The sequence below is a fragment of the Chamaea fasciata genome, unplaced genomic scaffold (assembly GCF_029207755.1).
Source record: "Chamaea fasciata isolate MVZ Bird 193981 ecotype frontalis unplaced genomic scaffold, bChaFas1.0.hap1 SCAF_23, whole genome shotgun sequence".
NCBI lineage: Eukaryota > Metazoa > Chordata > Aves > Passeriformes > Sylviidae > Chamaea > Chamaea fasciata.
This window is the reverse complement of record NW_027094108.1, coordinates 6011896-6038860: the sequence shown is the minus strand read 5'-3', so window position 1 is coordinate 6038860 and position 26965 is coordinate 6011896. Positions and strand designations below refer to the sequence as shown.

Below are 26965 nucleotides of genomic sequence, written 5' to 3'. Positions count from 1 at the left end.
GAACCTCATGAGATTCAACAAAGCCGAGTGCAGGGTGCTGTCCCTGGGTCAGGGCATCCCCCAGTATCCATACTGGCTGGAAGATGGAGAACATTCCTGCTGGGAAGGATTTGGAGATGCTGGTGGATGAGAGGCTGGATGTGCCTCAGCTGTGGGGCTGATTCCACAGGGTGGGCAGCAGGGGAGGGAGGGATTCTGGCACAGGGTGCCTAGAGAAGCTGTGCTGCCCCATCCCTGGAAGTGTCCAAGGTCAGGTTTGGATGGGGCTTGGAACAAACTGGGATAGTGGAAGGTGTCCCTGCCCATGGCAGGAGGTGGAACAAGATTGGCTTTGAGGTCCCCTCTGGCCCAAACCAGTCTGTGATTCTGCCATGTGATGATTCCACGCACTGGGCTGTGCCCTGGCTGTGCCCAGGGCAGTGCCTTACTCCATGCCAAGGCACTCCCAGCTGTGCCCTCCATGCCCTGCATTGCACAAGGCTTTACCTTGGCTGCATCCTGCTCTGTGCCCTGTTCTGTGCCCCGCTCCATGACCCATCTATGCCCTGCTTGATGTCCCCTGCCATTTCCTGCTTCATGCCTTGCAACATGTTGCATTCCATGCCCCTTCTAGGTGCCATTCCATGCCTCACTCCATGTCCCCTTCCATGCCCTGTTCAGTACCCACTCCACACCGGCTCCATGGCTTGCTCCGTGCCCCATTCCCTGCCCCACTGCCATGCCCTGCTCCCCGCCCGTCTCCGTGCCCCATCCCATGCCCATTTCCAGGCTCCGTGCCCCGCTCCGTGCCCCAATCCCTGCCCATTCCCTGCCCCATCCCCGCCCCTCTCCCTTCCCATTCCCTCTCCGTGCCCGTCCCGTGCCGGGGGCGTGGCCTGGCGCCCCCGCGGGCGCGTTTGTGGGCGGGGCCTCTCCCCATTGGCCCGCTCCGGGCCCCGCCCCTGGCCCAGCCGCGGCGGCCATGGCGGTGCGGCTGCTGCTGGCGCGGGCCCTGCGGCTCCTCCCGCGGTGCCGCCCTCCGTGCGCCCCCCGCGCCCCCCGCGCCGACCCCCGCCCCGGCTCCCTCTCCGCGCCCTCCGCGCCGCCCGCGCCATGGCGGCCCTGGCTGGCCTGGCTGCCGGCCGCCCGCCGCCTCTTCCTGCGCGGCTCGGCGGGCGGGCTGGCGGCCGTTGCGCGGCGAGGCCGCGGCGGCGTGTGCCTGGCGCTGGCCATGGCGCTGGGCCTGGTGGAGCCGCGCCTGGAGGAGCAGCGCCGGGCTGAGGCGGCGTGTCGTCACATCCAGGTGGGAAGCGGCCCGGGGCGCCCTCCGTGAGGGGGAAGGGGGGACGTTGCTGGGGGGGGAGACCTTCAGTCACCGCCCCCCCCCCCAAGAAGGGCACAGGAGGTCGTAGCCCTCAGGCATCCTTGATGAAGGAGGGTGGTCCTTGATGTGTGGAGCCCCTTGAACGCCCCTCCATGAACGTCACTGAGTGTCAGCGCTGTGGGCAGGTGGGCAGCCACTCAGACACGCCCCCCATGAAGGGAAGGGGGGTCCTTGCTTTGGGGAGTCCCTCAGACAGCGCCCATTAAGGGTGGTGGGGGTCATTGCTCTGGAGAAGCCGTTAGACATCATCCGTAAAGGGGAGGGGGATCTTTGTGAGGAGCCCCTCAGAAACTCCCTTTCAAGGGTGGGGGGGGTCACTGCTGTGGGGAGTCCCCCAGACACCCTTGGTGAAGGGGAGGGGTGTGGAGCCCCTCAGACACACCTCCTGAAGGGAAGATCCCTACTGTGGGGAGCCCCCCGACAGCCCCTGTGAAGGGCACACCGTGGGGAGCCCCCCAGACACCTCCCCGTCTCTCCCCAGGGAAGGTGCGGGGCGCTGCAATGAGCAGCCCTAAGGCACCTCCCCAAAGGTGGGGACTGCTGGGAGCAGCCCCACAGGCACCTCCTTCTCCCCAAAAATAGGGTCCTGGGGAAGCCTCTCACTCAGCAGCTCCTCATCACCCTAAAGCAGGGGACCCTCACTCCCTGTCCCCCCACAGGGGGAGGGGTTGGGGCCCTGGTGATGGGGGTCTCATGTCCCAGGACACTGATGTTGATCCCCAGCTCCATCCCCTCTGCTTGAGACAGACGGGAACCCTGTGGTGCTGGGCCAGGCCGTGCTGGCAGGGCACAGGGGACGGATGGTGCTGAACATATTTCCTGGGTAAAAATAGACCTTTGGTGCTCAGAGCCAGCTGTCACCTGCTCCACCGACCAGCAGACACGTTCCATGAAGTTTCTCAGGATGCTTTCTCTTCTCTGTCCTCACTGGGTTGTTTCATTTGGTGTCTTTGGGTCTGTGTGATGACACATCCCCAGGGTGTCACCGGTGCTTTGGGGCTGCAGCTGACAGAGAACAGCCACTTGTTTGTGTCAGTCCAGGTGACAGCTGAGGCACCACCAGGCCTGTAGGATCATGAACTGTGATGAAACTCCGGAACAGCCTCCTGTGTGTTGTTTTCCCACATCTCTTGATTTTCTCCCCCAGCTCCCATCCATCATGGATTCACTCTTCCTCCAGCTAACCAGCCCTCACAGTCGACTGCCACTAAAAAGGCCATTGTTTTTCCTGTTGCTGCTTTTAATTGGATTTTCTTTTAAATGCTGTTCGCCTGATTTATTTATGGAGAGGGAGAAGAGCGTAATAATGCATCTGTTTTCAGAAGTGTTCAGTTAAACTTTTCTTTACACAGCTACAGAATCATGGAATGGTTTGGGCTGGGAGGGACTTTATGGCCCATCTTGTTCCTGCCATGGACAGAGACACCTTCCACTATGCCAGGTTGCTCCAAGCCCTTTCCAACCTGGCCTTGGATGTTTCCAGGGATGGGGCAGCCACAGTTTCTCTGGGCAAAATATATTTATATTCTAGATTGTCAAATGACTCCCCCTCCTGGTTCCTCTTCTTCCCTCAAAAAGGGCACATATAGAAAAGACTGGTTTAGGGGTAAATGGTATCAGACAGAAATCCATGGCCTGCAGATGATCTTTCATGTGGTTACAGTGATTTGAGCCCAATGGTTAGAGTCTGAGACTTTCAGGTTGGAGCAACCCACCGGGACTTGAAACACCAAGTTCTCCTTCGCTGGGATAACTGAGCAGGGTTTTTCTGTTCATATTCCTTTCAGACCGTGTTTGTTGGGAAGAACAAGCCACAGAAAGATCCCCTGAGCTCCTCCCGCTGGCAGGGCTTCAAGCTGGAAGAATATCTCATCGGCCAACCCATCGGGAAGGGCTGCAGTGCCGCTGTGTACGAAGCTGCCATTCCCTTCTGTCCCGGCCCTCGGGATCATGTGGAGAGCAGCCGGCTCCCAGCCGTGCAGCAGGACCGTGCCTCAGCTTCCCAGGGGGCTGGAGAGGAGCCTGTAGTGAAGCACCAACCCAAAGGGGCTTTTCCCTTAGCTATCAAAATGATGTGGAACATTTCGGTAAGGAGTCAGTGCTGAATCCCCCGTGTCTGTTGCTGGGGAATTCTGGCTGGAGTGTTTAACACTGAAGTGTTGAAAGCGCTAATTATGGAGTGCAGGATGAGTGTGTCACAACAAAGCTATTGGTGGGTGACACTGGAGATGTCGAGTGTTAGTGAAGAGTCCCACAGTGAGGTAATTAGCATTCGTCATCCTCTGGAATCAGCACTGAGAGCTGCTGCTGGAGCTGTTGGGTATGGAGGTGATGTTTTGGGAAGAAAAGGTTTTCTGAGGCTGGCTCCATTGGAAAGGTCTAAGAAGGGGAAAATCACTGCTGCCAGTGACTGAGGAATTGATGTCCTGTCAGTGTCAGGACAGAGGTAGGTTTTCTCCTTGAAGAGTCAGTGGTCTCAGGGAGCACCGTAACCTGCCTGCTGTGTCCCCTTGCTGTGAGGTGACTGTCCAAGATCTGCTCCCGTGTTTCCCAGCCCGGGTGACTGGTGTTCCAGTTCCTCAATGTGGCTCTTCTATGTTTAGAAAAATCCATGTGGCTTTCCCCATTGATGTGACAAGTGAATATTTCAAGAGAATTTTCCAAAATGCCAAGATCTGGAATCCCTTGGACTCCAGAAGTACCGTGGTGTTTAGCTGTGGGCTCTTCCGCTTGGGTTTGGAAGTTGAAAGTGAGGGCTGAGGTGTAGTTTGGATTGCAAACTACAAAATCAAAAAAAATGAAAAAATCAAAAATGCAAAATCAAGGATGCATTTGAAGTGACAAATTGATTTCTTTCTGCTAATAAAGCCCTTGTGGCCTTCCTTGATGAAATCTTTAGGTAGTTAAGTGCCTTCCTTGATTTTCAAGGAGGGAGGGAAGTCCTGGAATCTGGTCTCAGTGGATCCAGCTCCAGACGTAGTGCCAGCTTCAGGGTTATCTGCTTTCAGCTTGTGTGGGGGTCGGATGATTTTGGAGCTGAAACCAACGTGAGGTGTGGTTGTTGTTGCAGGCTGGTTCCTCCAGTGAAGCCATCCTGGATGCCATGGGCCGAGAGCTCGTCCCAGCCACGGGCCTTGCCCTGTCCGGGGAGTATGGAGCTGTCTCTGGCCGCAGGTATGGAGCTGGCAAGGTGCTCATTTTATCCCTTGATTAATTTTGCAGCAATTTGCACTGTTAAGGAGGTGGACAGGGCTTTCTAGAATAGCTGCTGAAAGCCAGGGTCTGGTGGGTGTCTGTGGCTGTGTAATAGCTTCCCTGTGTTGAAATGTGAAGGCATGTGCTGAGCCACTGGTTAAACACCATTTAAATTTGTATTATGATGCTTTTTAATTGCATCACTGCAATCAGTAACAATTTGAGTGTATTAAACGTCAAATAATTTCACTGTAACACAATTTGACGTGAGGTTTGAGAGCTGGTTTGGTGTAAAATGAGTGCTGGGAAGGGAGGTTGAAACTGTTGTAGTGCAGGAAAACTGGTGAGAAGGAAAATGGAAATGACTCAGTTCCTACTCTTTGACCTGAGTGGGAAGTGAGCAAACAGCATGAAGGTGGAAAATCTCATGGAAACTTCTAAATTACCTCGTTAGCTATCTTTTTGTTCAGAAATGCATCTTTTTGTTCCATTTGAAACAATGAAGTCCACAGCCCAGATTGCCTGATTTAAATTTCAAATTCGTCCTGGCTGCCAATACAAATGAATAATGAATGCTGTGCCCGTGGCTGGCTGCGAATGCAGTAGAGCAGCCAAAGGGATATTTGACATTCAGGGGATGAGAGATCTGTGTTGCAGACAAATAGGTAACCTGCTTTTCAGGGTAGGGAGAGCTTCCTGCCTGTGCCATAAAATAGAGGGTCTAAATTGATACTCCCAGTGTGAAGTTGACCTTTATTATATGTCTAACAAAGTAATTGCAATTGGGTGTTATTCTCTAGAGCTGCTGTACCTTTTTTTGAATGGAGGAGCAGCCTGTGCCTGGCTCTGCCTTTGTTAGCAGCATGGACGGGTTAGTGAGGCTTGAGTAAAATGAAAGCTGCATGTTATGTAAGGGTTTTTATCAAAGCTTTGTTTGTAGTGCAGGTAAAGCACCTTATTTCCTGTTTGGCCATTGTGAATAGGGAAATCCAGTTACAGCAGAGCCCCTGTGAGGCCTTGATTGGCTGAGTTTGCTCTGGGAGGCACCGGGGTGGATTCTGATCTCTGGAGAAGGTGCTGGGAGATGCCCGTTGCTGCAGTGTGTCTGTACAGACTGCAGGTGCTCTGGGAAACACTGGGCTGAGATGCTGGTTGGGAAATGGGCCATGAAACTGCTGCCCATGTTCTTGCTCAGTGAATGGATTCCAGGATGTGAGTGTCTGACTATTTGCTTAATGTGCAGTCCTGTAATCCACCCTGTGCAGCTTTAATCTCCTTCTGATGAGGCTTCCAGTGCAGAGCAGACATGTTTGCTCACTGCTGGGGAACCCTTTGGTGTGGAGGACAGGCCATAATAAGGAAAAGTAATTCCAGCAATAACAGCAGTGTGCCTGTGATCCATCAGAACCAACTGAGGCATTCGTGCAACCTGTGATGTCTTTCCTCTGCACAGAAAACCTGTCCATGGGAGGAAGAAGCTGCAGCCTCATCCGAATATAATCCAGGTGATCCGAGCGTTCACGTCCTCTGTCCCTTTGCTGCCTGGAGCCTTTGCTGACTATCCCGACGTCCTTCCCTTGAGCCTGAACCCCAGAGGGATCGGTCACAGCCGCACGCTCTTCTTGGTGATGAAGAAGTAGGTGGAGAGAAGCTGGTTAACGTCACTTGGGTGCTCTGTCCCTGCAAAGCTTGGCTCTGGGCTGCTGCCAAAGAGCAGAGTATGCTCTTGGAAACGCCTCCCAGGACCTGTTCCAAGTCCTTGAGGTTCTGACTGTGCTTCCACAATGAAGACAAACCGTTCTTTTTAATAATTACCCCAAATTAAAGTGAGAAATGTGGAGTTTGTCCCCATTTGTCTGCCCTTCTACGCCTGAACTTCACCCCTAGTCTGAGCACACTGCTAGAGATGGAGTAGAATCAGTAATGAGATCCGCCAACACTGAGATTGAACTGCCAGTGATAAGCCTCCAGGATACTAATTCCCATTTTTTTTCCCTTGTTCTGCCTAGTTACCCCTGCACACTGCACCAGTATCTGCAGGAGAACACCCCAGATGTTCGCCTCTCCACAGTGATGATTCTGCAGCTCTTGGAAGGTGTGGACCACCTTGTTCGACATGGAATAGCACACAGAGACCTCAAGTCTGACAACATCCTGGTTGAATTTGATTCTGGTACGTAGATCCCTGAGGATAAATGCCAGTTAATTCACAGAAGTGATTTGGTCACGTTGGTATTCGGAGAAGTCCCACCCAGCTGCATGTTTGGGGAAAGAAGCATCAAACCTTTTGAGTAATCTCAGGTTTAGGTTTTAGCCTAGTGTTTGCTGTCACTGCAGCAAGTCATTGATCCTGCCTGTGCCTGAGGTTTTGGATCATTAACATGGACATAGTGTATTGCTGAGGTGATGGATTGTATGAGCGCAGCCAGCATTGACTGGAGCATCTGGGAACACCACATTTGGGATGCTGCAGGAGCCTTTGTTTCAGGCTCTTGGTTCTGTCATCTTTCCCAAGCTAATGAGTACAGGGAGCCTCTTAAAATCCCACCCTATGGCCGGGTTAACAGTGCTGCACCCTGGGATGATGAAACATGGGTTGGCGGGGAAGGGAAGCAGCATTTTCATTGACATCTTCTTCTGTCAGCCTCTAACAGCAGTTTTAATTACCTGAGCTCTTTTTTGGTGTGAGATTCAAATCAGCAGGAAGCAATAGAAGGCAGGCAGGTCTGTGCAATTAGGGATGAGGAGTATCAGGGAGAAAGACAGAGAGACCACTAGAATCCACCCTGCTTTTGTGGAGACCAGCCCAAGAGGCAGGCAACACAGAGGATTCTCTGTTCCCCAGGGCTCAGGATTTAGAATCTTAAAATCACAGAGTGGCCTGGGTTGGAAGGGACCTTAAAGCTGTTCTCACTCCACCCCCCTGCCATGGAGAGGGATACCTCTCACTAGACCAGTTTACTCTGCTGATTATCTTCACCCACAATCTTGATGAGGGGATCAAATTTCCCCTCAGACAGTTTGCAGAGGTTACCAGGCTGGGTGTTGATGTGATGTGGTGTTTTGTGCTGCCAGATCCTCCCAAACTGAACCCCAACTCTGTGTTGTTCACAGCTGGCTGCCCCTGGCTGGTCATCACTGACTTTGGGTGCTGTTTGGCAGATGAGAATGTTGGCCTCAGGCTGCCCTTCACCAGCTCCTATGTGGATCGGGGTGGCAACGGCTGCCTTATGGCACCTGAGGTAAATCCCTCTGCAGCAGTGCTTTGTGGTGCTGGTTTTCTGCTTGTCCTGCTTCTTGGGACTAAGTTTTGGTGGCATAGAAGGTTTGTGTCATACCTTGAGTTAGGCTTGGTGAACATCTGTGCTGAGTTATGTCAAATAGACACCTTGAGCTCTAACAGGTGAAACGTAATCAGTTGATGTTAAAAGGCAGAATCAGCCTTTCCCCTATCCCAAATTTACTCTTTAGTCTTTATTCAGGCCCCTTTCCATGTAACTATTAAGAGTTTTATGCAGCAGTCCTTGTGTTGCAACAGTAGCTTTTGGCTGGAGTTCAAGGCGGTTGTGAAATTATTTACAGTTCCTTTTTATTTCTCTGATAGTAAGCCTAATAAAAGCCAAGATACCCTTAACCATCTGCTGGACCTAGAGCACCTTGCCATGGTGTTGGTTGTTATTCTGCAGGTCTCCATAATTCTCCATAATTCCAGCAGGAGATAGCCCTTGGGACTCTGGGAATGCTGGTCAGGGCAATGGCTAAAGCCTCACTGCAATGTTCAGACTCCTCCCAGCATCCCAGTGGGCTAAGCAGTGCCAGAGGCTTAGAGCATGCCAATAGGGAATATTTACACCACAGATTCAGATGCAACCCACCTTTGGATTCAGTGTCCGAAGTTTATTACAGGGTAAATGCTGGTTTGAGCATTAAAAATCAAATTTCAGCACAGAGGCTGCACTCGAGCTGTTTATTTGAGTAGCCCACTCTCTGTGGCAGGTGATCACAGCGTCACCTGGTCCAGGCACGGTGATTAACTACAGTAAAGCTGATGCTTGGGCTGTTGGAGCAATTGCCTACGAAATCCTGGGCCTCCCCAATCCTTTCTATGGCCACGGGGACTCGGCTCTGGAAAGCAGAAGTTACCGGGAGGAGCAGCTGCCAAGCCTGCCCGACCACGTGCCCCTGGAGGTGAAGCAGGTGATAAAGATGCTGCTCCAGAGAGATCCCAACAAGGTAAGAAGCTGTTGCCTTCAAGATGTCCTCTTTGGGAATATCCCTGGTGGATCATTTCGCCTTGGAGGGCTGTAGGTGCAGGGGTTAATCCAGATCTCACTGCAGGATCAAAGGACAACATAAAAAGCCAAAAAAATCTTTGCTGAGTGGTGCTGAATCATTTCAGGGATTTCAGGAGATGTTGTGACCTCACATTGGAGGGTTACACACAACATTATATATATATATGCAGTAATAGTCTCAAAGAGCTTTCTGATTCACAGGGTGGTGCCTTTGGGCGGGCCCAGGGGGTTTTGAAGGTGCCAATCCTCTATTCTGGTGATGTGGCCGATTGCAGCAGGATCAGCTAATCTCCCCTCCCCTTCCTCTTGCAGAGGTTGTCTGCGAGAGTGGCTGCCAATGTGCTGCACCTGAGCCTCTGGGGTGACAGTGTTGTAGCCTCCAGGTCCCTGAAACCTGACCAGATGATCGCCTGGCTGCTCTGCCAGTCTGCAGCCACCCTGCTCACCAACAGGCTGGTGGAGAAGAGCCAGGTGGAAACCAAAATGAAGATGTGCTTCTTGGCAAACCTCGAGTTTGAAGACCTCTGGGCAGCCATATTCCTGTTGCTGGCCTGGAGAAGCCACTCTGGGTGAAGGAACCACCTGGAACACGAGCATCCCATGTAAATGGCACTTTCTAAAGGCACATAGGAACCTGTCCTTTCTGTCTGTCTGGAGTCCTGTAGTGCTTTAGGGAACAAGCTGCAGGCCTGTGTTTAGGAGCTTGAGTTTCTCTCTAGCAAGTGTTAACCACGCTGCGTTTCTCTCCCTGCTAGAGGAGATGCCCTTGCTTCCTTACCCTCTGAGGGGGAGGGTTGTATGGACCTTGCAGGTGTCCAGAGGTACGTGGTGGTTGGTTTTGCTCCCATTTGGGAATTGGCTTGTAAGTTGTGTGTTGAGTGAAGAAGATTCCTTTCAGAGGGGTGGCTGGGAGGAGGCCGTGTCTGACTGCATTTTACACAGAAACATCACAATTTAAACAACACGCAGATCCAAGCTGAGAAAAAGACCTTCAGTCTCTGTTCATGGGCTAACCAGGGTGGTTTGAAACTTACTTTCTTCTGAGCTGTGAAATGACAGCCTGAAAACTTCCTGATGAGGTGCTGCCTGGTAACGTGAGCGTCAGCAGCACTAAAAACCTCGCAGTTGTACGCAGGATAGTGGAAGCACATCATCCTCAAATCCCGCTTATCGTTGTTCTTAACTGTTGTAGCTCTGTGCTGGCAGCTGCCCCAGGGTCCAAGGCTGAGTCAGACTCTCCAGTTAGGGATAATGCTCCAAACAGAGTGAGGCTGGGCAGCAGCCCCTGCTTAAAGAGCTCAGTGTGATGCTCTGCTCTTTTACCTGCCTGTGTTTTTCCTTCAGTGACATAATACCCTTCGGTGGGGAGGACGGGAGACATCAATCTAAATAACAGCTGTGTTTATGAAACAGCATTCAATTTCATGGCTGTAATTGTGTTTAGAGGAACTTGGGGAGAAGGTAATTTATGCTTGTTGCACAATAAATTAAAGTTCTGTGGCTGTGTGGATTCTCTTAATCCAATTTGGGCTGTGCAACGTTGGTTCCGGGGTGTCTTAAATGCGAATTCAGCTCTTTCCAGTGTTAACTGGAACACAGTGTTTTACTCCAAGTGGAATTTCCCGAAGAGGAACAGACCTTGCCTTGGGGGGTTGTGTTTTGTACTCTCCTGCATGGTAAATCACTGGCTGCTCCTGCAGTTTCCAGGTGGGTGACAATGGCTGATACCCCTAATCATCACAGGGTAACCTGTGCTCAGGGTTCTGCACGTTGTTCTGGTGCAGCAAGGAGCACAGAGCCTGAGGAATTGGGGGAAATGAGCTCTTGGGGGGGAAAACCTGCAAAAAAAGACCTTTGTAACATTGGTCTGACCCAACCAAGGCGTGTGCTGCTGTTTCTTACATTACTGAGCTCTTGCAGTGTGTTTCTGCTGCCTGTGCTTTGTGTGTGCCTGGGTCTGGCAGTGAGTCCCATGCCCTGGACGCTCTGTGGAGCCTTTTGAGGAGGAAATGCTGTTGCTGTGTGGTGGATCTCTACTCTGAGCTCTTTTTGTGCCGTGAACATCATTCCCATGCAGTCCCTCTCTCTCCAAGGTCCGGTCTCTAGACAAGTAGGGAACAGAATTAGGGCTGGAGCCATCCAGTGTCAAGTGTGTTTGTATTTGCCCAACCAGGGTTTTGTCTGGGCTGATGAACTCCACTCGTTGGAAACTTGCTTCCCCTGGAAACTTTCAATTCTGTCCTCAAAAATGGCCTAAAATGCTTGTACTGCAGCTTGTCCCTCTGGTCCTTAAATCCCCGTTAATGCTTCCCTTGTGGCTGCATTTTGTTCTCCCATGGTTCTGCTGAGGTCAGACTTCCCTTTTGTTTTCTTTCCCTTCTCCCTTTTGCTAACGAGACATTTTCATGATTTTTCAGCATTCTGGGTGCTTTTGTGAAGTGCAGGTTAAAAGTACAGGCTGTTAATGTTCAATGCTGCCATGCTGGCTGTCTGCAAATGCCTGAGGGGAGCAAACTGGGACATCTCCCAGCATGTCCCTCCTGCCCTGTCCCGCTAATCCCTGCACAGGCTTTTGCCCCTCACTGCTGTGTTTGTTCCCAGTGTTTGCCAGGACCATGCCATTGGGAAAGGGGGGTTGCTGGGAGGGTGAATGTGGAGGCTGGGCTGGGTTTCTGCCCTTCCCCGGGCAGTGGAGTGTCCGGTGCACTTTGATCCCTGGAGGGAGGCTTGGCAGAGGCAGCTGGCACTCTGCCCCAGCTGGGAACGGGCTCCTCAGCACCCCTTGCTGCATTCCCAGTGGGACAGAGGGTGGGAGCGTGTGGGTCGGGATGAGACATCTGCTCTGGGCTGCCTGCAGGCAGCTGCTGCCCTGGGGAGCTGGGCTCTGTGCTCCCAAGCCAGCTGTGACCACTATGGTGGCTGCCTCACACCACAGCCTACGACCCCCAGCCCTTCTGGCCACCTCCAGCTCTCCAGCCAGTGCGTCTGCAGGGTTCCTCCAGCCCCTGGTCCCAGGGAGCAGAGCCCCTTGCTGCTGGAGCTCTCGGTTCAACGTGCCCCCCAGTGCCCTGCTCGTGGCCCGGCCCGTGGGAGTCTGCTCCATGATGAGGCTTCCCGTGCAGGCGTCAGCAGAGGGACTGGACGTGGCGTTTGTCGGTGTTCCGCTGGACACAGGCACTTCCAACCGGCCGGGAGCCAGGTAAAGGCCACCCAGGGGAGCTGGTGCTGCCCTCTGGCCATGGGGCACGGCTCTCCTGTGGTGAGAGCAGTGCTGGGAACAATGCCTGGTGGTGTTTCCCAGCCGTGCCGTCACCCAGGTTCGGCCCGCGGCAGATCCGCGCCGAGTCCGCCATGGTGAGGAGGTACAACGGCAGCACCGGCGCGGCGCCGTTCGACTCCCTGCGGGTGGCCGACATCGGGGACGTGAACGTCAACCTCTACAACCTGCCCGACAGCTGCCGCCTCATCCGTGAGTCCTACCAGGAGATCGTGGCCTCGGGCTGTGTGCCCCTCACCTTGGGTAAGGAGCCCGTGTCTCCCTGTCCTGCCGCTGTGCCCTGGCTCTGTCAAACTCCCTCTACTCCTCCTCCCACTGTTCAATCCAGGCTTGCAGAAGGCAAGCGATGAATCCATCCCCTGCCTGGGCTGTTGTGCTGTATCGTGGGTAAATTCACCGGCTCTCCACTGAACGGAATGTTCTGTGATGCCTCTTCCTTTGGGTCAAAAAGGAGGAGGATGGGTCAGTCTGTAAATACAACCAGTAACGCGGTTTTGGTGTCCTGTTGAGCAGGACCCAAAGCAGGAGCAGGTTTTGTCCCTTGTGTCCCTCCGGCTGAGCGAGCACCAGGCTTTGCGCAAGGCCTGATTTGGGTGCACGTTCAAGCTGTTACTGCTTGGCATCACTGAATGCAGTGAGTGTGTGGAGTATCGAGGAGCAAGTCACCACTTACTGCATCCTCAGAACCTGATCAAACGTCTATAAGCCGAATCAAGGGTCCTGCTCCGCAGGCTGTCCCTGCTGGCAGTCCTGTATATCTGGTCCTCCCTAAAAGGAAGACCAGGAGAAGACAGGACCCAGGAGAGGTGAGAGGAAGCAAACCACATCTGGGAGTGTTTTCCTTTGGCAATGAAGTCCTGCATAAACAAGCGCTGGATAAATGCAAAGAGGGAAAAAATGACTTGGGAACAAAAGTACCAAGCACTGAGCAGCTCTCATAGTGTATTCCCCTTCTTGCCTGTGGCCTCTTGCAGGTGGGGATCACACCATAACATACCCAATCCTGCAGGCCCTGGCGGCAAAGTAAGTTTCTAATCTGGAGATGAACAGAAAGGACCTGGGAAAGAGCCTCAGGAAGGCTCCTGGTTTGCTGTCCCTGCTGTTGGCAGGGCCAGGATATACGGGACTGGACTAAGGTGGCCACCCTGTGTCCACCAGGCACGGTCCTGTGGGGCTGGTGCACGTGGATGCTCACAGCGACACCGGCGACGCCGCTCTGGGGGAGAGGATCTACCACGGGAGCCCGTTCCGGCGCAGTGCGGAGGAAGGGCTGCTGGACTGCGGCCGCGTGGTACAGATCGGCATCCGAGGCTCCTCCTATGACCCCGATCCACACAAGTACTGCCGGGAACAGGTAAACTGATCCACGGCCGAGCGCTGTGTGCTCTCCCTGCCATAAATACCACGTCAGTAATATTTACTTGGCCTCGCCGGGAAATAAATGCGTTTTTTGCCTGTGGTTCTATGCCAGCGGCTTGTCTGCAGGACAAGCACTCCCGGCTGAGTGTCAGCTGAGTGGAGAGTTAAAAAGTGTGTGGTGTGGAGTGGAAGGTGTTTCCAGGTGCACTTCTGCGGCTTCGCCCTGGAATGAGGATTGTTCCCGGTAGATATTCCCCAGCAGGGCAAGGGATGCTCCTCATCTCCCCCTTCTCCCTAAGCAGGTGCCTGTGTGTCTGTGTTCCCGCAGGGTTTCCGGGTGGTCCCAGTTGAGGAGTGCTGGATGAAGTCCCTGGAGCCGCTGATGAGGGAGGTGCGGGCACAGATGGGGGACAAGCCATTGTACATCAGCTTCGATATCGACGGGCTGGACCCCGCCTACGCCCCAGGCACCGGCACCCCAGAGATAGCCGGGCTCACACCTGCACAGGTGAGGGGGACACCGCTGCCCTTCCCAGGGGTAAAGGGACGGTTTGCTCCCTTTAAAGGAAGTCGTTTCACCAGCATAGCAAAGTAGAAGTTTAGGGAGGCCAGGAAGTGTATCCTTACGGTGATGAGGAAGGGAAATGTGGAACCGATACTATTTGGTCTGTAGAGGTTGGGTTTCCTTACTGGAATATGGGGAAAGTAGAACCTGGACCGGTCTGCTAGGTCAGATGTGTTTTTTGATCCCAAATCTGGTTTTTCCCTAGGCTTTGGAGATTATTCGTGGCTGCAAAGGCCTGAACATAGTGGGGTGTGACCTTGTGGAAGTCGCACCAATGTACGATGTCTCTGGTGAGTCTGAAGGTGCCTGAGGGCAGGACAAGTGCTTGGCACAGGCAGCTGTGGGTGAAAGCCGTTGGATATACACAGATTTCTTCTTCTTCTTGTCTTGTTTTTTTAGGCAATACAGCCCTCCTGGGGGCAAACCTACTGTTTGAGATGCTGTGTGTTCTCCCAGGAGTGAAGACACTGTGAGGGCAGTTTCCCACCTGCCCTGGGGCAATGCTACTCCTCAGCCGAGCTTTCCCCTTCCCTTCAGCCAGCATGGTTTTGCAGCATGAAATAAATGCCATTTACCATTAGAAGAGGTACTTTTAAGCTGGGAAACTGTAGGGAACAGGCTCGACACCCCATTTAACTGGGGTCTGGAGCTTTGGAGTTGGCCTGGGAAAAGGATAGATGAGGCTAATGCCATTTTGCCTCTGGAATGATTCACCCAGCTCACAGTGCTCCTGGAAAAGATGTCACTGGTAAAGGTTTGTCCCATCAGGATGTTGCAGCAGGACAATGAATGTAGAAGAAGGGAGGACATGAAGGGAACCTGAGGCTCCTGCTGAGAGTAGGGAGATATTTGACTAGATTTCCTGCTGGTGGAATAACCAGGAGTTTCCTATGGCAGGAGCGGTTTAACGCTCCTGAACTTTCTGAGAGGACATGGAGGTGAGGTTAGTTTGAACATGGAGACACAGAGTCACCTCATCACACATTAAAATAGTTTATTTTGGTTGCGAACCTGTAATTGTCTTAAAACAAAATGACATCAGTGCCTGTTCACAAATACAAAAACAAAAAACAAAAACAAAACAAGAACCCCCCAAAATAAAAAAGACAAGTTTGCCAAATAAGTTAATTCCCCCCCTCCCAGTATCAAAAGTGCAAAATAGGTACCTAGTTCTCAGTCCTACTTATCAGGCTGCGCTCGTGTCCTGGCTCCTGGTTGCTGTGGGTGAAGGGCAGAGACAGGGACAGGGAGGAGTTTGGGAACAACCTCCGCTCTGGGGCCTGTATCCCTTCTCCTCAGCTCCGAGCACTGTGCCATTGCTCAGATCTCACTAGGAAAGTGCACTAGGACCGAATCTCCTCAGTCTTTGGGTTACGAATCACCACGCATGGAACAGAACCTCAAGTGTTTAGAAAACGATGGGGGCGACGGCTCACGGCTGCCGGGAGGGGGCAGATCCTGGGATAAGCAGCTCTGACTGTGGTCTCAAGACAGCAAACACCTGGAGTGCCACTGCAGCCAACTAAACCCAGGGGTCAGAGCAGCTGGGCTTTTGCTTCAACCCAGGCAAAAGTTTCCATAAAAATCCAGGAGCTGTGCTCTTGTCCAGCCGCAGCCGGCACAGGTGGACTGATGCAAGCGCTCCCTCAGCTCAACCCTGGCTGAAAGGGGAGGTTACCTGTGCTGAAAAGAAAATTAACCCAAGGATTCTGGCAGCGTGCAACACACACAAAGGATGTGAAGGGCATAAAGCCTTCTCCCCTTCCTCAGGGTTGGGCTGAATTCCCTCGCTGTAGCATAACTAGGCACTTAATTCATGAGTTGAGGGTTTTCTCCTTGTTTCTGATCAGCTGAAGAGACAGCAGAGATCAAGAGAGCGTTCTTCTGCTATTGCAAATGTTTAAGACATTATGTGGAGCCTTCTGCAGGGCTAAAACCTATTCCAGCCACATCCTGCATGGCAAGCTGTGGGAAAAGTGCAGGAGTGCTGTGGTGATTGCTCCAGCCAGGTGGAAATGAAGTCTAGAAGCATCAGGCTGGTGTTTCACTCCCTCTTGGCTCTCTGTCAGCGCTGCCTGTGTGCCTTCACAGGAGATCCTGGGCAGGGAGAAGACCTCACCTTCCTTCCCTCTACTTTAGTGCCTCATTCTGCGGCCCAGAGTGCACTGGGCTGGAATTAATTAACCTCGCGTGGGGATTATTTGTAGCATTGCAGCCTTTATTTGAAGCACGTTTTACAGGGGATCTGAGTTACCTGTGGGGGCTGGAGCATGCCAATCTGCTCCCAGGATGGGGAAATGCAATGAGGCAAGGCTTTGGGAGCAATTAGGGCATGTAGGGAGTGCAATGACGAGCATTCCCAGCTTCTGTGTGGGATCAGCAGCTAGCTCAGGGGTTGGCACTGACTACTGACTGGCTGCTCTGCTAAGACGGTAACTAGGGTGGCGAGGGCTGAGTCTGGAATTAACACCACTGTTCACTGAGTGCTCTGGGTTCCAAGCCCTGTGGCAAAGGCCACTGGCCCCCATCCCTGTTCTTTGGTAGTGCCACAGGGCTCCAGATCCACGGAAAGAGGAGGCCTGGGTGCCAGTGTCAGCCCTGGAGCAGTGAAAAGGAAGAACAAACCTCACAGGATTTCAGTCCTGGCCACAAGGAGAAGCCCTGCTGCCTCACTTGGTCACTTGAGGAGTGTTAAGCAGCCACGAGGCTGCTGCTTGTCCTCCCTCTGCCTTACCCAGGGCCACCCTTTCCCTGTGGTGTTGGAAACGGCTGTTGAGGCACTGCTACAGCAAAGCATCGTCCAAACCCAGGGCTGTGCAGCTGCTCTAACCTCACACACCCCCACCGCTTCCAAAAGACAAAAGAAATACCCAAGCAAACAAACACAAAGCCACGGAAGCAGCCTGAGTGTGGAGAAATGGAGGTTTGGGGCACGAAGGAAACGGGTGAGAGGCTGAAACCCAATGTCTCAACCCCCGACTAAACCAAAGGAGCTTCACACGCACGCAACGGTCTGATGATACAGCACTTCTGGGGCAACATTTCAAGAATACAATCGTTGAAGGATGAGGTTCCTCGATACAAAGGAAGGTTGGTTTGTACTACAGCTGGAAAAGTGTTTGCAAGGAGCCCAGGTGACTCCCTGGCAGCTACGTAGAGTTTTTTTACACATCTACTGGCTCATAGCAGCTCACGCCTACAATCTGAGGACGCAGGTAAAGTTATGGCTCTAGGATACATCGTCTAAAATCAACAGAAGCAGAAAAGGCATCTGAAAAATCAAGGTGACATTTAAATGGCTCAACACTTTGACAGTATTTACCGGCCGTGCCCTTTCCCTCCCTCTTACGGTTCAGCCATAAGCTGAGGGTGGGACCATGACAGGAGGAGCATGAAACATGCAGATCACCCATGAGCCCACACCACAGGGGGAGTCCCAGCTAAGGTTTGCTACAAGGGAGATGCTCCTGACCGGATTCTGCATCACTTACCATAGGGAAAGCCGAGAGAGTATGACTGCCTGGTGGGAGGAGGCCTTTTGGAAGGGCAGGGCCTGGAGGGTCTGCAGGGTCTTGCAAGAGTTACACCATGCACCATGGGCTAAGCACACGGGGACGGGGAGGGAGAACCGCGACCCGGCCTGCGTCGCTGGCCGCGGCTGGTCCGGACCCAGGGAAGTCACGGATTTCTTCAACCGAGGTAAAACAAGAGGTAGGATGGGGGAGACTCGGGAAGCAGATGTGGCAGGACAAGAGGGGCAAAACAGACTTCTTGGCTCTTCTGTTGTACAGCGTCCCAACACACGGCGGGGCGGTGGAGGGCACATGGATACGCTTGGTTGCGCTCCCGGGCTCCGGACGCGGGAGGTGTGTTCTAGTTGCCGGCCCCAGGAGAGTTCACCTAAAACCTAAGGTCCATTCATCACGCTTGTTGGAGTATTCCTGGAAAGAGCTGTCCCTTGTCATCTTCATAAAAAGTTTGTCCCCTTAGAATCTCTGTAAAATCCCTCAGTCTAGTGTGGGCCACGAGGGGATATAGAACCTCTGTAAGGAACCCTCTAGGAGGCGTTCCATCCAAAAGGACAATTTATGTAATTTGTTTTTAATGGATCTAGATCCCGGGCTGCAGGAGGATTTCCCTCTGGCTTCCACATGTTGTAAAGCATTGTAATCCTCGCACGATCCCAGGGTTCCTCCCTCGTCCCCTGATCTGTGAGGCTTAAAGAGGCAGAAGTATTTCTTGTGGCCATTCAGAGCCAGGACATAGCCTGTGTAGTCACGCTCGAGGAAATGCTTGTCATACTGGTTTGGGATGGGGGCTGCATCCTGTGCAAACTCCAGCAGATACTCCAGCCACTCTCGGTGCTTGTCCAGGCTGAGGAAGGAGAAGTGAAGAGAGCTGCTCCTGGGGGAAGAGCAGAGAAAACCGTGGGATTAGCACGTGTCCTGGGTCCGGCTGGATTCCTACTGGACAGGTAAGGAATTGTCAACAAGGGCAGGGTAGTGCTGTGTTGCCACAGCTCCTTTTTCAGCTCAGTGTATGCAGCACTGTCATGCTTTTTATTTGTCAAAACATGGGTACAGCCAAAGTGGCACCAGCACCTGACCCCTCTGGCCACCATCACCAAGGCTGGCAGGGAACAGCCTCTTGGCTTTTGGTGGCTCATTGCCACCGATGGGGGCAGAGGCCGCTTCGCTCACCAGAAGCATTCACTCCTGGCAACGGAGCCAACCCCACTCCTCACAGCATCACACAAGTTGTTAACATGGCAATGGAAGCCCGGGAGAGGGGCTAGCCTACCCTGTGAACGTGTAGACTTCCAAGGCAAACTTCTGGAGCAGGGGGGTTTTAGTGGAGTTGGACAGGATCAAGACGACGTTCATGTGCCCTGGCCTCAGGCGCACCAAGTTACTGGTGTAGTTGATGTCCGTTAGCTCAGTCACCTCAACAAAGCCCTTTTTGGGGATCCTGCTGCAACAAAAAGACCGAGTGAAAGGGGGGCAAGGGACTGGGAGCAACTGAGGGTGGAGAAACTGTGAGTGCATGTGCCAGCCTGTTATGCTGATCCATTCCTGTGCCTTGTAACAGAAGCCAGTATAAGTGGTGCAATGGCTTGGTTTGCACTTCCCTGAACGAGTGGGTCACACTTTTTCCTATCCCCTGAGGACACTGTCTTGGGCAAACTCGGTGGGAATTGTTTAATAAGCAGATTAGTGTCCCCCTGTCCTTGCTGGCTGGGTCCTGGCTGTGCACTCATCCTCCTTCCTTGCTGTGCCTGCACTGCCCTGCACAACAACTGCACCATGTGCAACTTCAGCACTTCTCTGCTCTTCACTAACCCCCCCTGCAGAGGTGCTCCCCAAGCAATGCTTCTGCAGAAAACATTCTGGAGAAGTTAGAGAGGGAACCTGTTACTCTCTTTGTTGAAGCTCGCGTCGTTCTTCTCCGTCTTTGCGGTCACTTCTTCTTTCCCCGAGGGTGGAGCATCCCTTGTGTCACTCGAATCACTGCAGAGGAAGGTGATTTTGTGTGTTAAGGGGGTTGGACTGAGGAGCTATCCCTGAGAGCATTTTGGTGTGCACTCACCTGAAAGCCTGAACAATAACAGTGCCAAAGAGAATGAAGAGCGCGGAGAAGAGCAAGGACAGGAGTGGCATCATTTCTCGCCTGAGGGGAAGATGTGCAAGCAGCAGTCAGGCCTGTGAGTTCACATTTTCTGCCTCAATTTGAGTTCTGCCTATGTCAGATAACACCGTGTGCCATCCCCAGAAACTCAGCTTGTTTCTTGGGTCTTAAAGACCATCGTGTTTTTGAGTGCTGTCCTGCTCCCACCCAAAAGGAGGCTAAAATTGGATCTGTTTTAAAATGAAGTGACAGGGAAGCAGTGAATACCAACAATGGATGCCCAATCCTTACCAGTTACTGTGAAACAAACTGTCCCAGCAGTCCGAGACGTAGTCCAGTGTGGAGTAGAACCATCGGATAAGGAACATCTGTTTGAAAAGATTGAAAAGCAAAAAACTAAATGACAAAACTGCTATAAAGAGCTCCAACAGGTTCAGAGCATGCAATGAGCTTCCTTCTGTAAGCAAGAAATCTTCTAGGAGTTTTGCCTTGTTATTTTAAAGTATAAATAATGCCTGAACAACCATAATGGGACTGTCCACAAAGGTAACACGGATGTCAGGCATCTGGAAAGGCTGTACACTCACGGGAGCGAGCTCGTCATTAAGGTCTGCCACAACAGTCTCTGATGAGAGAAGGCCAGGGTCTGTCCTCAGCTGGTCCAGGAGATCCAGAAGGATGAAGTTGTCCTCTTTGCTGCCTTGCCAGGCCTCCTCCAAGGCTTTATAGGCGATCTTCCCCGCGTTATTGCGTCTCTCCAGAATGACCACCTGGATGAGCCAAAAGCATGGCAGATGTCAGAGAGGAAGGGGCGTTTGTTTTCTTCTAGACAGATGATTCATTTCAAACCACTGCCCAGAATCAAGTGTCAGATCAAGGTACAGCATCAATTAAATGACAGGCTAAGAGAAGAAGAGATTAAAAAAATAAAAGGAAACCCTCACAGCTGATCTTCCGTGATACTTCTCCTCATCCATCAGCAAGGCGTCTGCAAATTCCGGCTGCCGATCACTGTAGACGTGCACAAACCTCAACGTGTCTTTTGTGTTGGCCACAGCAAAAGTCAAAAAGGCCTCATAAGCCTCAGCAAACTTCTCTCCTTCCCCAGTAAGCAAGACCACGCAGTGCCTGGGTGACACAACGAGATGTGGGATTAAGAGTCAGTCCGGAGGTGAGAGGTAATGGCCAACCCCTTTCCTCTTGCCAGAACATCCCAATGAGCCAGAAACCTCTGACAGTGTGGATATTGAGCATGATCCAATGCAGTCATTGCTCTTTTCCCTCAGAATCAAACCAAAAGTGACTCTAGGGGCAGCCCCAGAGCCTTGGGAAACAAAACGGGGACACGTCACTTACTTCCGCTGCCGGTGAGACTTCTTCACAGGACACAGCTCCTGGAACAACCTCTGGCTGGTGAGTCTGGCCACCATGAGAAACTTATTCTGGGAAAGGAAGTCATCAATGAGCTGCTTCTTCATTTCTCGTGCCTGGCAAGGACCAAGAAAGCAGAAGTCAGAAATGAGCAGGAAGAGGAGGGGAAAGCTGTTGGATGCTCCTGGAGAAGGCTGCCAGCCCTTGTGGTCCTTCCTGCAATCACCCAAGATGTTTTGAGGCCCCAATACTGGGAAGTTACACGTGTCCCCCCTCCCCAACAGGCTGGAGTGGCCCAAGCTTCCCCTGTCCTAACAATCCCTCTTCTCCAAAGCCTGAGTTAAAGCTGAGAACAAACACTTTTCCTCCAAACTGACCACCCCCTCCATCATCAGCTCGGTCAGAAAAGCTCTGTGCCCATTTTCCCACAGCTCTTGGAGAGGGCTCTGAGCGATACCTGCACAACGTCAGCGGGCCGGTCGATGTGCTCCTTGAAGATCATCATGGTGGGAGTGTAGACGTTGATGTTGTACTGGCTGGACAACTCCTCAGTGCCTCGGAGCCCAACATACACGTACCCAAAGGACAGGTAATCCCGGTAGGCAAAGGCCGTCAGCTGGGTGGGAGGAAATCCCCAGCACGTGTTTATGTTACAGAGTAAGCATTTTCTCCCCCCATCAAGCCTGTGGTGACTTTGCTCCAAGAACACATCCCACTGTTTGAATGCCATCAGATGTGGTGTGAGAAGTACAAGCCCTTCCTCTCCCTCACTTAGCGAAGTTTTCTGTCATCCTAGTCATTTTCCGGGAGCCTCCACAGAGCCACAGCTTTATTTACAGCCTGACACGTTGTAGGATAGCAAGGGCTTCTTAGGAAATGGGATTTTCAGCAACCCAAATTAAATATGCCACAAACATCTCTCATTCCCAAAAAAGGTTGTGCACCTCTCTTGTTGCTACCTGCACCTTCACACCCATGAAGGGTAACTGTACCAGGACAAAGAAACAGACTCCTAACCTCCTAACTCACCTGGCCACGTCATTTACAACCTGCACAAATCACCTTGCTCTCCTCAAACCAGTCAGTGGTGTCTGGAGGCATCAGTTCACCTCTGCTCACAGCAGTGGTGTGTTTTAATTTGGAACACCTGGATTTATAAGCAAGTCAACAATGAAGTGAGAGAAATGGCATTACCTTGTACAACAGTGGCACAACTGGCATGTGATCGAACAGCAGCACGTGGGGCTTGTTGTCTTTCCTCCAGTCGGACAGAAAGCGGATGTAGTTTTTATCTGTAATCTTTAGACAGAAGCAGAATGTTAATTTAACAAGTGAATTAAAACCATCACTCCTGACCTCCCTCAGCCCTCTTAGTTATTGCAGCCTGTGTTGATGCCATTCCAAGTCAATGGCAACAGCACTGTTATTCTCCTGTTGGGACCATATTCTTTATATATATAGAAAATGGGAAACCAAGAGTTAAAAGGCACCTGAGAGCTCCATTAAACCTGCTCTGTTTCAGGTGTGATACCTCTCAGAAAGGACATAAATGGCAGCAGTTACTGTAGAAGGGGAAATGATACCTATTTTTGGGGTGAGAAGTCCAGTAACTTCAATACCCAGAAGACAAATCAAGAGTCTGTTGGGGAAGGTGACCCCTGGTAAAGTTCCCAAGGGAAAATGAGGTGAACAAGGCCACAAGCAGAGGCCAGGCAGGCGAGAGTGCTGTGGGGCCTGACCCAGCCACATTCCAGGGGGGTGGGCATTTTAGGACTGTCAAAAATCACCAGAAGGCTGAAATTATATCAGCTATGAAGTTTTACGTATGATTTTGAAAGGGCTCATGCTGCCAGCTTGTTTCAAAGGTCTGAAGGAAAACTGGACAAAACAAATGGAACTCTGTGTCAGTGAGTTTTAGCAGATGTGACCTATGAGGTAGCAAGTGGTCCCTAATTTGCTGGATGAAATGCCAAGAAAGCAGCAGAGAAGTGAAATCGAGCAGGTTTCTGTCCTAGGGATAGCTTGGGTAGAGCCCTGGCAGCTTGTGGGGTGTCACAGCTGGGGTCAGCCACCACTAGAATCACTGGTGTGACCATGTAATAGCAGGACTGGCTCTTTTCAAGGACAAGTGTTACAGAGCTGAGGGGTGGGAATGCTTCTGACAGCTCCAGGGTTTGGAGCTTTGTGACACAGATCAGCTTGGAGCACGAACTAAACAGACCAGCCACCGAAACAGCCAAGGGATCTCCAGGCAGAGAGGAGCAGCAGCATCTGCCACCCCTGCTAGAACCTACCTTTTCAACAAGATTCCCCGGGAGAAGGTTCTCCACGAATTGCCGCAGGTTTTCCCGGACGACGGCGTTGTGGAAGAAGGTTATTTTCCCATTAATGAGCCCCAGCAGGGTGGGAGTGCTGTGGGCACCCAGGTGATGGGCGAGGCGCCGTTCGTACCCCGCGTGAACGACGCCGATTCCTGCTCCTGGAAAAGGAGAGCACCGGGTTCACCTGCAAGATCCCCAGCAACCCAAAGGCCCAGTGGAAAACTGATGACCTGCTCCTTTGCCCAGCAGCCTGCTTTGGAGTTAGGAATGTTTGGGAGAGCATTAGGATAAAACCCTGAGGAAATCCACAGGGTCTAAACTGGGTCACACAAACCTTAAGGCAAACCTCACCGGGCGAGAGACACACCCCTAACACAAACAACTTCATCCTTACCCAGCGCCTCCAATTCCTGAGCAACTTCCTTCCACACAGGCTCGATGTGGATGCAGCTGAAGCACCAGTCTGAGGTGATTTTAATGAGGTAAGGTTTCTTGAAACTATCCGGCACGATTTCATTGACGTAGTGGGAAAAGTGGAGCAAATACTTCTCGTCGGAGGTGTCGCGCCTCTCGGAATTGAAAGGGAAATGGAAGAAGGACTCGTCGAAATAGAAGCCGTCGTGGAAGCGGTGGAACTGGCGATGCTGCTGCTGAGAGAAGCCCTGGCTCTCCCCAGCATCTCCGTAGCGATCAAAGTTTGCCCTCTTTTCCTCGTTGGAGAGAATCTGGGAAGCAAACGATGGAAAAATGATTGCCTGAAACCATGAGGGGGAAGTGGCCTGACTGTAATCCCTCAGTAAATAGCTTAAGGAATGTGCAGAGTTTGCTGCACATCAGAGAGATAAATATTTTGGAAAAAGGAAGCATCACATCCTCCTGTGAGTAAGAGTAAAAAAGAGTAAAAAACCCTCAAAAACTCAAAGAAAAGGAGCCCCTAAATCCAGACTGCTGTACCCACTTCTGTCACCAACAGCTCCTTGGGTCTGAACATCCTGTGTTCTGAGCACAAACACTCTCTTCTGGAGTGGCTTTTGCTCGTGTCTCTTTGAATCTGGAGGGTTCAGAAAGTGCCAAAATTTTCACTGAGCAGCCAGGAGCCCTGCAGAGATTCTGCATTTTTTAGCAGGGAAATAAGGATTTATTTTGATTTCCATGGGCTTGGCTGCCACAAACTGGAGCGACCAATTTCCAGACATGCAAATAACTACTGCTGGGAATAATTTGAGGTCACCAAATCCCTGTGATGATGAATGTTGCTTACATCACCCCCAAATTCTTTTATGTTTGTGTGACACTGTCAAGACGCTGCCCAGCCAGGCAGGGCTTGGGGAATACCCACTCTTTCTTCCTTTGAGGCTTTTTAGGCAGAGCAGGGCAGACCTGCAGCAAAGTATTTGCAGCAGAAACCATGCTGGTGACTCCAGTGGCTCTGTCAACCAAGCTGAGCAAACTTTTTGGGTGGGTAATGTCCACCTCCACATAGTCAAGCACCTTTCCCACATAGAAATACACTGGTAAAACACAAAGCCATGTGTGGAAAAATAAGGTCACTTAATTATAGCAGGAGTTTACAGGAAGCATGTGTTACCTCATAGGCCTTGCTAATCTGGATGAACTTGTCCTCTGCTCCTGGGTCCTTGTTTTTGTCAGGGTGCCTATGGGGCAGAACCAGAGGAGAAGGGGTCAGTGGGGAGCTGTTGGCCTGTGTTTGGAGGCGAGGAGGACATGGCCAGTGAGGGCTTGCAGCGACACTCCCGAGGCTGAGATCAGCTTTACACCCAGCACGTGCTGTCCCTGCCCAAACGCCATCCCGAAATGCAGCACTGGGATGTGTGCTGTGTGCCTGTGGACCTGTCCCTCTGTCTGCTCCATCCCCAGCAGCCTGAGCCCAGGACATGGAGCGTTTCTCCTTCCCAGCAATGCCTCCCTTGGCTGCTGCCCTACATAACTACCGGGTTCTTCCTTGAGTCCTCCTGCCATGGCCTCGGGGATGTCTCACACAGAACATCATGGGCTCTAAAAGCTGCAGGTAAGCCGACTTTATTCATTTTATTTCTATGCCCTAAGTCTGCCCCTCACCACACACCACCTGCACGAGGGGCGTGTTGTCTGCGCATCCAACACATTTTCCTTCCACAGCACAGGGACTGAACAGTCCTTGAGCATCAAGGTATCCAGCTGAGACTTCAACCCTCGTGTATTAGAAGTTCCCAGGGAGAAATTTTTCTCCCCACAGCCAGACTGACTCCAAGAGGACTTTTACCCCCATCACTTGACTCTGGGAGAACTTTTTCCCCTTGTGGCCAGACTCCAGGAGAACTTTTCCCCCCCAGCCAGATTCTGGGAGAACTTTTCTCCCTGCACCCTGATTCTGGGAGAACTTTATCCCTTTGCGACCAGACTCTGGAAGAACTTTCTTCCTGTAGCCAGACTCTGCGGGAATCTTCCCCCCACAGCCACACTCCACGAGAACTTTTCCCTCCATAGCCAGATTCCAGGAGAACTTTCAACCCCACCGGAGCCAGACTCCGGGAGAATTTTCCCACCCTAGCCAGACTCTGGGAGAACTTTTCCTCCCGTAGCCTGATTCTGGGAGAACTTTTCCCCCTCGTAAGCAGACTCGGAGCGAACCTCTCCCCCAGCAGGTTTTACAGAGGGTTTTACAGCACGTATGGCCGGCACGGAGCATCTACGTGTGCCAGGCTGACTCCCGGCCTGCGGGGAAGCCGGGGCGCACAGCCAGGCCGGGCGGCTCATGCCACCGCGGGGCCCGGCCTTGTCACCGACCCGGCGCCGGGCTCCGCTCCCGGGGCCGGGCGGAGGAGGTGCAAGGGCAGCACGTACCATTCCCGGGCGAGCCGCTTGTAGGCCTTCTTGATGTCGGCCTGGCTGGAGCTCCGGCCCACCCCCAGCACGCGGTACGGGTCGAATTCGCCCGGCGCGGCCGCTCCCAGCGCCGGCAGCAGCAGGAGCAGCAGGAGGCAGGCGGCCCGGGCCGGCTCCATGGTCCGGCGGGGCCCGCGGGCGGAGGGAGCGGACGGGCCGCCCTCCCGCACCCAGCGCCGCCGCTTCCGGCGCGCCCGCCCGCCGTCCCCATGGAGACCGAGCGCTTCCGGGAGAGCGGCGCTGCCCGGCGGAGGTGAGGCCCTGAGGGACCGGCCACGGCGGCTCGGCAGCTGCGGCAGCGCCCCGGGTTGGCTTCGGAGTGGGGATGGTGGCAGCCGAGAGCGCCGGCCGTGTCCTGGGGGGGCATCGGGCCGGGGAGGGGATTGTCCCGCTCTGCGCCGCACTGGGGCGGCCTCACCGGGGACACTGAGGGCAGGTGTGGGCACCGCAATGTAAGAAGGATAATAAGGTGTTAGAAAGCGTCCGGGGGAGGGCAGTGAAGTTGGTGAAGGGCCTTGAGGGGAAGAGGAGCGGCTGAGGGCTCTTAGTCTGTTCAGCTTGGAGGAGACTGAGGGGAGATTGCAGGTACAGCTTCCTCTGACGGGAAGAGACAGATACTGATCTCTGCTTTGGCGACAGTGACAGCACCCGAGGGAATGGCCTGAAGCTGTGTCAGGGGAGGTTTAGGTTGGATATTAGGAAAAGGTT

General features: G+C 52.7%; 3 protein-coding genes across 3 annotated transcripts; 2 read left to right on the top strand and 1 right to left on the bottom strand.

Annotated features, from left to right (window-relative positions):
• Window positions 1-961: 961 nt before the first annotated feature.
• On the top strand, window positions 962-10353 carry PINK1 (PTEN induced kinase 1). The gene is made up of 8 exons (XM_066202751.1): window positions 962-1282; window positions 3151-3450; window positions 4434-4537; window positions 6012-6194; window positions 6568-6731; window positions 7673-7800; window positions 8555-8791; window positions 9166-10353. Exons 1-8 carry the CDS (start codon window positions 962-964, stop codon window positions 9424-9426), a joined length of 1698 nt encoding a protein of 565 aa, XP_066058848.1. The 3' UTR covers window positions 9427-10353.
• Window positions 10354-11480: 1127 nt separating this feature from the next.
• On the top strand, window positions 11481-14963 carry AGMAT (agmatinase (putative)). The gene is made up of 7 exons (XM_066202752.1): window positions 11481-12052; window positions 12171-12373; window positions 13105-13153; window positions 13289-13484; window positions 13818-13997; window positions 14260-14344; window positions 14454-14963. Exons 1-7 carry the CDS (start codon window positions 11682-11684, stop codon window positions 14525-14527), a joined length of 1158 nt encoding a protein of 385 aa, XP_066058849.1. The 5' UTR covers window positions 11481-11681; the 3' UTR covers window positions 14528-14963.
• Window positions 14964-15031: 68 nt separating this feature from the next.
• Window positions 15032-26391, bottom strand: DNAJC16 (DnaJ heat shock protein family (Hsp40) member C16). Its single transcript, XM_066202749.1, has 14 exons — window positions 26216-26391; window positions 24960-25026; window positions 23766-24096; window positions 23345-23529; window positions 22245-22349; window positions 21508-21666; window positions 21036-21166; window positions 20624-20807; window positions 20267-20449; window positions 19971-20047; window positions 19641-19721; window positions 19463-19561; window positions 18855-19025; window positions 15032-18458 (listed from the first exon to the last, which is right to left on the bottom strand). The coding sequence occupies exons 1-14, from the start codon at window positions 26374-26376 to the stop codon at window positions 18062-18064; spliced, it is 2331 nt and encodes a 776-aa protein (XP_066058846.1). The 5' UTR covers window positions 26377-26391; the 3' UTR covers window positions 15032-18061.
• Window positions 26392-26965: the final 574 nt, after the last annotated feature.